Source organism: Silene latifolia, chromosome Y (assembly GCF_048544455.1).
Source record: "Silene latifolia isolate original U9 population chromosome Y, ASM4854445v1, whole genome shotgun sequence".
Lineage (NCBI taxonomy): Eukaryota > Viridiplantae > Streptophyta > Magnoliopsida > Caryophyllales > Caryophyllaceae > Silene > Silene latifolia.
Window position 1 is genome coordinate 236,016,225 of NC_133538.1, and position 10,584 is coordinate 236,026,808.

The 10,584-nt window shown below is 44.9% G+C and overlaps 1 protein-coding gene across 1 annotated transcript; it reads left to right on the forward strand.

The window, feature by feature from the left end:
• The first annotated feature begins 440 nt into the window (after window positions 1-440).
• On the forward strand, window positions 441-1,235 carry LOC141630287 (uncharacterized). The gene has a single exon (XM_074443128.1). The coding sequence runs from the start codon at window positions 441-443 to the stop codon at window positions 1,233-1,235; it is 795 nt and encodes a 264-aa protein (XP_074299229.1).
• The last annotated feature ends 9,349 nt before the right edge of the window (window positions 1,236-10,584 follow it).

The following is a 10,584-nucleotide window of genomic DNA, read 5'->3' on the forward strand; positions in this document are numbered from 1 at the left end:
TTGCCAACCAAAGCCCCTCCTCTTCACAAAGAGCTCCACACTCATTGCCTCCTCAAGGCTCTCATCCTAGGAATAGACCACCACCATATCAACAAGCTCATGTGGTGACCTTGAGGAGTGGGAAAGACTTGGAGGACCCTTACAAGGACTACGAAGCGAAGAGAATGAGAGATGATGTGATGAAGGATGGCGAAGAGAGTCCACCTTCCTCACCAACAAGTAGAGTGGACAACACTAAGAACAGGAAGGTGAGTGACTATGTTGAAGATGATGAGAACTTTGTTTTGGAGGAAATAGTGGTTGAAAGAGACAAATAAAGAGTGGTTGAAAGAGACCAAGGGAAAGGAAAAGAAACAAATGAAGTAGCTAACACCAAGCAAGCCTCAACTCCCGAAAAGGCCGTTAACCCTAAAATCCCATTTCCTAATAGAAGTAGAGCCATGAATGAGGAGAGAAAGTTCTCCAAATTTTTGGACATGTTGAAGAAGCTTGAAGTTTTATTACCTTTCACCGAGGTAGTGACACAAATGCCGCTCTACACAAAATTCTTGAAGGATGTGTTGACCAAGAAGAGAAGCATTGGAGAAGATGGACTAGTTTCTCTTAAAGGGGAATGTAGTGCAATCTTACTCAATCCCATGCCGGACAAACTACAAGATCCAGGTAGTTTTTCCATCCCTTGCACGGTGGGTAATGTAAGCATTAAGAAGGCACTTTGTGATCTTGCTGCTAGTGTTAGCATACTACCTCTTCCCATTGCGAGGAAAGTGGGATTACATGACATGATTCTTACCTCCATGACATTACAACTAGCTAATAGATCGGTACAAAGACCAATGGGTGTGATTGAGGACATGCCGGTTAAGGTTGGCAACTTGTACATCCCGACGGATTTCGTAGTGCTTGACATTCCGGAGGATCAACAAATGTCGATTATACTAGGAAGACCTTTCCTAGCAACCGAAGATGTTAATATTAGTGTCAAGGAGGGGAAACTCGCCTTCAAGGTAGGAGGGAATGTAGTTGAATTCTCTTTGACCGGAGCCATGTCACAACCTATGTTTGAAAGTCTTTACTCCATAGACATGTTGGAAGAAGCTATTGAAGAAGCTAAGGATAAGTGCTCGGGGGAGCATTTGGAGGAGGATTATGAAGCTCTACCACCTATCATTGATGAAGTTGAGGGTAAGAACCCTCCCAAGGTAGACCTTAAACCTTTACCCCCCTTCCCTTGAGTATACCTATCTCGATGAGGCACACTCCTTCCCCGTGATAACCAATGCGGACCTAATGGCTTCCCAAAAAGAAAAACTCTTGAAAGTTCTTAAAGAAAATAAGAAAGCCATTGGGTATAGCCTTGATGACCTCACGGGAATCGATCCCCGAGTGTGCATGCACCACATCACACTTGAGGATGGATTCACTCCTTTCGCCCAACCTATGAGGAGGTTAAATGAGAAATTGAAGGAGATGATAAGGAAGGAAGTTGATAAGTTGCTTGAGGCCGGAATTATCTACTCCATCTCGGGAAGCGATTGGGTTAGCCCAGTTCAAATCGTCCCCAAAAGGGCGGTATGACCGTGGTTGAGAATGAGGACGGCGAACTCATCTCTACCCGACCGGTAATGGGATGGAGAATGTGCATTGATTATAGGAAGCTTAATGCCACCTCAATCAAAGATCACTTCCCCTTACCATTCATTGACCAAATGCTCGAGAGACTTGCAAACCATGAGTATTTTTGTTTTCTTGACGGGTACTCCGGGTTCTTCCAAATACCCATTCACCCGGATGATCAAGCAAAGACTACCTTTACTTGTCCTTACGGAGTCTTCGCATATCGGAGAATGCCGTTTGGCCTTTGCAATGCTTCCGGGACATTTCAACGGGCCATGATGTCTATCTTTTCCGAGTATATTGAGAAGTCTGTGGAGGTTTTCATGGATGATTTTAGTGTCCATAGCACCTCATTTGATTATTGCCTAAATAATCTCTTCCTCATGCTCCAAACATGCATCCGATATAATTTGAAATTGAATTGGGAGAAGTGCCATTTCATGGTGCAAAATGGAGTAGTTCTAGGGCATGTTATTTCTAAGTAAGGGATCCAAGTGGACAAAGTAAAGGTTGAGGTGATTGATAAACTTCCCCCACCCAAAAATGTTAAGGGTGTGAGGCGTTTCTTACGCCATGCGGGTTTTATCAACGGTTTATCAAAGATGTCTCAAAAATTGCTAAACTCCTCACCTCACTTTTGGCTAAGGACACTCCCTTTATATCTGATCAATCTTGTGTTGAAAGTTTTTGTAGGCTCAAGTAAGCCTTGATATCAGCTCCAATTGTGCAGCTACCCAATTGGGAGCCTCCCCTTCAAATTGATGTGTGATGCAAGTGACTTCGCATTGGGGGCCGTCTTGGGTAAAAGACAAGACAAGAAGTTCCATGTGATAGTATACATAAGCAAGACCTTAGACAATGCTTAATGCAATTACACCACCGTGGAGAAAGAGATGTTGGCGGTGGTGTACGCCTTTGAGAAGTTCCGACCTTACCTCTTATGTTCTAAAGTCATTTTCTAAACGGATTACACCGCCATCAAGCAACTTATGGTCAAGAAGGATGCTAAATCGAGATTGATCCGTTGGGTATTGTTATTGCTGGAGTTCGATGTCACAATCAAGGATAAACCAGGATCCGAGAATCTTATTGCGGATCACCTATCAAGGTTGACTAGAGAAGCCCGGGGGGATGTTGATGATAGGATTCCCATTGATGATCGAGTGGTTGCCCGTTGACTCTATCTTAGCTATCACGCACTCCGACCCTTGGTATGCGGATATTGCTAACTATTTGAGCTCCAACTTTATCCCGTAGGAATTTGACAACCAAGCTAGAAAGAAGTTGAGATATGAGTCTAGGAGATATATGTGGGAAGACCCTTTCCTATATAGAAGATGCAATGACGGGATTTATAGAAGATGTGTCACTCATGAAGAAGGTCAAGCGATCCTTCAAGCTTGCCATGCTACAACATATGGAGGGCATTTATCCACCTCTAGGACCCAAGCTCGGGTTCTTCATTGTGGATTGTATTGGCCCTCCCTATTCAAGGATGCTTATGTCATGGTTCATTTATGTAATTCTTGCCGAAGAAGAGACAACATTGGAAGGCGTGATAAGATGCCTTTAAACAGTATCTTGGAAGTAGAACTCTTTGATGTATGGGGTGTGGATTTTATGGGACCATTTCCATCATCATTTGACAACAATAAATTTGGTTGCGGTGGATTACGTGTCCAAGTGGATAGAAGCAATAGCCGCCCCTACCAATGATTCACGAGTGGTGACCAAGCTATTCAAGGAGTACATTTTCCCCCGCTTCGGAGTACCGCGATCCCTCATAAGTGATGGTGGGTCACACTTCATCAACCGCACCATCTATGCTTTACTCAAGAAATATGGTGTCCGACATAAAGTAGCTTTTTCCTACCACCCCCAAGCCAATGAGCACGTGGAGGTATCAAATCGGCAAATTAAGGCTATCTTGGAGCGGGTTGTGAACAAGTTTAGAAAAGATTGGAGCACCAAACTCATTGATGTTCTATGGGCTTTATGGACCGCTTACAAGACCCAGATAGGCACCACTCCCTATCGTTTGGTCTTTGGCAAGTCTTTTCATCTACCTCTTGAGTTGGAATACCGGGCAAGATGGGCTCTCAAGGAGCTCAACTATGATTTAGATGCCGCGGGGAACAAGCGGTTCTTTCAACATAATGAGCTTGATGAGTTGAGGATGGATGCTTATGAGAATGCTAAACTCTACGAGGAGCGGACTAAGCAATGACACGATTCCAAGATAACAAGAAAGGAAATCATCGTAGGAGACAAGGTCCTACTCTTCAACTTCCGGTTCCAATTGTTTCCCGGGAAGTTAAGGTCCCGATGGTCGGGACCCTTTGAGGTGGTGACCGTGTTCCCCTATGGCTCATTTGAATTGAAGAATAGAAACGGTGAGTGCTTCAAGGTAACTGGACACCGAGTGAAATACTTTTATGAGGGTCAACCCATCGAGACCCGAGGTGAACTTGAATTGGAAGCCCCCCCCCGTCCTTGGGGGATGAGTAATCTCAAACTTGAAAAATAAATGGTTTGGTGGAGTCCCACAAGAACCACCATTTGTATATAGCATGCATATAGATAGGTCATGAGAATTTTGGAACAATTGTACTTGGCTATTTGATTGAAGATGGAATGTCATTGTGAAGAAAATTGGGATTTGATGAAGAACAAGTGTATAACCTTCAATTGGCCACTTCCCGACTTAATGAGTCGGCTTAGAAAGATGGAAACACGCAATTCGGGGTTGATTGAAAAAGTGATTTGAAACTAGGGGCAAATCGAAGAAAATGTGAGTAAGTGTATTCCCAGCCGGGGTACCGGTAGCCGGTCCCTGGACCGGCTGGGAAGTTCCTTGAAGTTTTGATGAAAAAATTGAGAATTAAGGAGAGGTGTCTTCTAGCCGGTAGGCCGGTCCACCGGCTGGGAGTGCAGGTACTTAGTGAAATTTGTGAAAAAGGAGAAAAAGGGGGTGTGAGCCGGTAGGCCAGCAGCCGGTCCACCGGCTGGGAACACCCCCAATGAGGAAAAAACGCATAAAATAGAGGAGATGCAGTTCACTACCGGCAGGCCGGCAGCCGGCCCACCGACCGGGACTACCTTTGTGAGGAATTGAACTTATACATGTACTCCCAACCGGGGCACCGGCGGCCGGTCCATGGACCGGCTGGGAGTTCTCTGATGTTTTTGAAAAAATTTCGAAATAGGCTCGTACTCCCAGCCAGGGCACCGACGGCCGGTCCTTGGACTTGTGGACAGCGGGGGGCCACGGGGGCGCTTGGGAAACAAGCGTTTGCATTTTTGTATGGAGTCGCCACCAATTTTTATGGGAAATTGGAACCGTTCGAATACCTCGTGTCATGTCAAGACACAAAGTAGAGACATGAACACTAAGCAATCGTTACCCTTAGCATTCTATGTCTAGAATGACTCTCGTGGATGCCAATGAACACGGGTGTTCACAGATATCTGGAGTAAGGGGTGAGGGTACGTATTAGGAAGCTCTTTTGATCGAACACCTAATCCCGCCCGCCTCGATAGCAGCCTCTACTAATGATTAGGGAAGTTATTCGTACTTGATATATCGTCGGCTATATGCATGCAATGCAACATCCATAGATTAATCCTAAAATGTGAAAATTAACTAAGTCGGTTGACACGTAATTAGCATACAATTTGGTCGAAGTAGGATTTAATGCTCATTTACATGTGAAACATACAAGCAATAAAAGAAATACGATAATTATAAATTACAATAATGAAAATTACAATAATTACATTGGGATAGGCGATTTATGTCGAAAATACCTTTAAAACGGATAATTGGAGAAAAAAAGATAAAAGAATAAATTAACGAACAAGAATTAGCGATATTACGGTTAATAGTTAATTAATACGTACGTTAATTAAACTAAGTCAAGGCAGAAACGGAGTTGAGACGAACTCGGCCCAACAAAGCGCAGCGAAGCCGCGTCTTTTGAATAGCGCGCAGACGACGCTGCGTCTGTTCCTTTTGGCCTTACCCGTCCGAAGCCGTGAAGCCGTAATTGCAAGCCGTTAATGTCAATGGATGATTTTAATGATCAATTAAATTATTTACTCGGATGAAAGTGATTAACATGTTATTTAACATATGAATGGGTCATAAAAACAGTAAAACATGAATAAGACGGAATTAAACGAATTGACATAAGATGGATTAATTACGGGGTGAGAAAAATATTAATGAGTCCTACGAATTAAATCGATTAACTACGTTAGATACGATGGATTGATGACAAATATGCGACGAACACATGAATAAGCAGATAAAAACTATATCAAAGACGAATTCCAGAAACTCAATAGGAACAAATTGAATCTCTACAACCCGGAATTGAATTTAATGACGAAAACCAGCAAATATTGGATTATTCGGGATTTAAGTCGGACTTATGATGATTAAAGCACGTTAATGATGATGATTAATGATATACATGTGAATTATTATGCTATTGTAATGAAGAATCAACGAAATAAACAAAGGGAAACAAACAAGCACGAATTACAGAGGACGGAGGAAGAAGAAAAGAAGCAGAACATGCGGCGGCCTCACGAAGGGCGCAGCGAGTGCTGCGCTCCTTGAATAGGCGCAGCGATTCTTGCGCCTTTTCTCGATGTCTGTCTACTGGAAATCCGTAAAAAAAGAGTTTTAAAGCACGGTTTTAGAAATCGGTTTTAATGGTGTTTTCGACATAAATCTTACAATTGTGGTACAATAATTAAAATACAATAACTAAAAGAGAGATTACACCCTCAGACTTACATGTTGACGAAACTAGAAGGACTAAGATATCGATTAGTGATGCTCGACGCGAATGCAAAGAAAGTGCCCTCGTAAGAGGAAAACGATTAATTAATTAGGTTGATTGATGTGTAGTTGGTCAAATTGGTCGGTCATGCAACGAGGAGGCTGGTACTCAGAAGGATCCGAGCTTACGTGGTCGAAAGTTCAAGCACGTAGACGCCAAAAGTAAGAACAAAGTCTAGAATGCAAAGGGAGAAGAGAAGGGCGGACACTCGCGTGAGAAATATGAGGAGCGAAGGCTCCTATTTATACTAATCACGTGACGGAATTAGGGTTTCGGAGACTCTTTGGAAGTGAATCTCGGAAAGATATGAAAAAAGATACGAGAAACATGCAGAAAAGGGCCTGGGATGAGGCGCAGCAGCCACTGCGTCTCTTGGAAGAGGCGCAACACCTGCTGCGTCTATTCCCAAGTGGTTTCCTCCTGCAGAAGAAAGATTTCCGTGTTTTGAGTTATGGTAGGACGGAAATAATTCGATTTCCTTAATATCTTATATGAATATTACGGGAATTTACTTACTAAAAGATAAAATTTGTGAAATATGGAATAGAAATATCCGAACATTCCGAACATTCGACTCGGGTTTTAACGGTTATCGAAAATGGAGACGGTTTTAGGCCCTTGACTCGAATGTACTCTAATTACTGTCAAAACGACCGTATCGGGACGTAGATGACAACTAGGAGGTAGACATTAATATTTGAGCAATCACTTAACGATAATCTTACGAACTGTCACCAATTGTTCCGCGTACCAAACATGCGGCCCAATCATCACCGGGTGGTTTGCGGCAGGTGCAGAAATGAGGTATCTACAGAGCCCCCACTTTGACTGAGGCTTGGACAAGGCGAAAGTCAAAGTATAGCCATCAGGTCAATCGAAGATTACAACCTGACGACTATGGCGACGTGAGGCGGCTCAAGGGGTCTGAGCCAAGGACCTGTCGTCGGGAACATTTTAGAGTCTGTCAACTATCGGGGAGGGTCATTTAAAGTCCATTAGACTACGTAAGGAGGCTCGCCAGCCATAAGAAGAGACCATACCTGGGACTTCTTCACGAGATGCTTCCGGAGGTGCATAGGAGCTAAGGTTAAGACCTAAAGGATATATAAGGATTGTGCTAGAGTGTGGGGTCCTAAAGGAAAGCATTGACGGGAAGGAGGCCTAAAGTAAGTTCAACTTAAGGGGTAAACCGAAGGTTGGGTATATGAACTCTATTGGTTTGGGGAACTTGAAGGCTTATGAACCTAAAAGGATTGGGATCCTATAGTTAAAAAGTCCTAATTTCGGGTTTACGAACCTAAGAAAGAAGGCTTTGGGTTTGGGAACTTCTGGAGAACGACACCTGTCGAACTCCGCGGGAAACGAGAAATATTGAGAGTAGCGAGGACACAAAGGAACTGCCGAGAGAAAAATCGCTTTGGGTAGTCTTCGAAATAATTGCGAATAGCAGGACACAAAGCGGAACTGCTGGGGAGGAAATCGCTTAGGTAGATCGTCAATCCTTACGTCTTGAGAGAGAAAGTACGTCCGCTTACTCTCGCTAGAGACACGATTGGGAATTATTCTTCTCGTCATGAGAGGGAAAGTATATCCGCTTACTCTCGCTGAAGACATAATGAAGGTGTGTCGAAGTTTGTGAAGGAACCAATGCTCGTTGCGACAAGCGAAAGGTCTTGAAAGGAATAAATAGTACGCAATGATCCGCTGCGGGCTTGGAAATGCGGGCCGGAACGAAAGAAAAAATCGCCAAACGGACCAAAAGAATGAAATAGCATCGGGGAAGAGGCGCACCAAAGATGGGCCCACAAATAACGAACTCATAACGAATTTTTGAAAATCCGTATGGAGGGAACAAAAGGAAGAGGCGCAGCGCCTGCTGCGTCTATTCCCCAATTTGGTTTTCCTGCGTAAAAACGCGAAAATCAGGAGGTTTATGTTCATTCTTATTCGAAACACAAATCTCTCATTTCTCTCTCAAATCTTCACCATTTCCGCCAAGGTTTGATTCAAAAGCTTGCATTAAAGATGACTAATCAAGGTATGTGTCTCAATCTTGCGTTAATCTTCTACATTTGTCCAATTTTGAGCCGAAAAATTAGGGTTTATGACCCTTTTGACCGAAAATTTGGGGCTTTTCCCCCAAACGCATTTGCCCTGTCAAATTGACATTAGAAACGGATAGTAGGTAATATTAGGAGCATAACCATGTATTTGTTTCGAATTTGCATCAAGTTTTGAGCCTTTGAGTGAATTTTGAGACGGTTTTACAGCTAAACCCTAAATTGGTTCGAAAATAGCCTTAGGATTGCCCATTTGTAATGAAACTTGATATTTGGGATCCTTGAATGATGGGTAAACTTTCTACCATCTCGGAATTTTGGTTTGTGACAGCTTTTCCAGGACACTTTTTTAGGGCATAATCGCCATTATAGCGAAATGCTGCCGAAATTTCGACTCGAACCCGGGACTAGGCTTCGAACCAGACTTGACTTGACCCAAATTGCCACATGAGTGGTCGGGTTGGTGGGAATATGGCCAAAGATGGCGAAAAAAGAGCGGTTTCAGGGCTTTGAAGGCTCGAAAATCCCTTAACCAAGGCTTGTCGTCGCGTGACGCGGCCTGAATTTGCTTTAATGTTGCAGGTGATGAGGCTTCTACTTCCGAGAGAGCTCCCATGGAGATAGACGCTGCTACTGTCGAGGAGGCTTTAGAGCAGGCCTTCACCGCTGCGGTGATGGCTACTGGGACGAGTTTCACGAGGAGGAGGCCGTTGAGGAGGAGGAGGCCCCGAGACGGGCCAACGTCGGACGAGGAGGTCGCCAGCTGAGAGGGGCTCCCGCGTGGGCTGAGACTTGGGAGAGTAAGCACCTTGTGTGGGCTGCAGAGGGTCACCTGTCCTACAGGACGGTGAAGAGTTTGGTAAATAGGAATTCACTGCTCATTACTCATCTCCTTTCATTCTTTTATTCAAATTTCTTTCAAACTTCGTTCAAAACTAAAGATAGCTTTGTTTCAAATCATAATAGGAGGCCGGGAACATTAGGTCGTTCTCGGGTTACACGACAGCGATGGAGCACTACGAGCGGCTGTCGGCGAAGAAGAGGGCCATGATCGAGCGCGGAGCGTTTGGTCCTTTGGTTCGGGTTTGGAGGGATATCGCGAAGAGGAAGTTGCGGGCTAACCTTAGCCTGGTCCGTGCTTTCTTGGACCGATTCTGGGACACGACTTCCACGTTTCACATGCCTTTTGGTGAGGTGGGAGTCACTTTGGAGGATTACAGCATGAATTCTGGTCTGCCGTGTGGGACCGAGGAGGTGGTGTGGCCGGAGACTGCCCTGAGGGCGGACTCGGCCGCGGCGAGGAGATTGATCGGTTGGAACTTGTCGCCGAAGGCTGTTACAGTGCCGGGTTTTACACCCAGTTCTTACGTTCGAGACTACTTTGCGGGGAAGACCCTGGTGCTGGTGACGATCGATGGGAGGGAGACGGATCCTCCTCCCTGTACAGCTGAGCAGAGGGCTCGTCTGTGGCTTTGGTGGTTCCTGTCTTCGATTTACCTCGGAGATAAGGGCGAGAGGCTGTCGACGAAGCTTCTTCCCTTCCTTTCTGACTTGAGTTCCCTAGGACATTGGGACTGGGTCACTGCTGGTTTTGCGGTCCTCATCCGCTTCATGAGGGCCATGGTTCGTCCGGAGTTGATGGAGAAGGGGACTTCTCCCGGTGTCATCGGACCGGACTACTCTTTGGAGGTATGAACCTACCTTTAGACTAAAGTAAATTCCTTTCTTTATCAAATCACGAAAGATTGTCATTGACTATTTTGCATTACAGGCGTGGGTGTACTCCTACTTCCCGGGCCTCGCGTCCAAGAGGACGGGGCCGCTGGAGAGAGCCTATCCCGTGGTGAGGGATTGGGTGATGTGTCGGACGAAGAGCAAGCGTTCTTCTCACAATGTCTACCGGCGGGACGTGAACGCTCTTCAGCTGAGTAGCGTGAGTATCTCACTTATATTCACCTGCTTCTTATATTTGCTTTTAATTGATCGTAGGAATGATCCTTTTTATCTTGTCTCAGTGGGTGCCCCGACCTTGGGCGGAGTACGCTAGAGCGCCTCCT

Bases quoted from the DNA above. Each gene is read 5' to 3' on its own strand.
- LOC141630287 (XM_074443128.1), top strand. From the start codon at position 441: ATGAATGAGGAGAGAAAGTTCTCCAAATTTTTGGACATGTTGAAGAAG.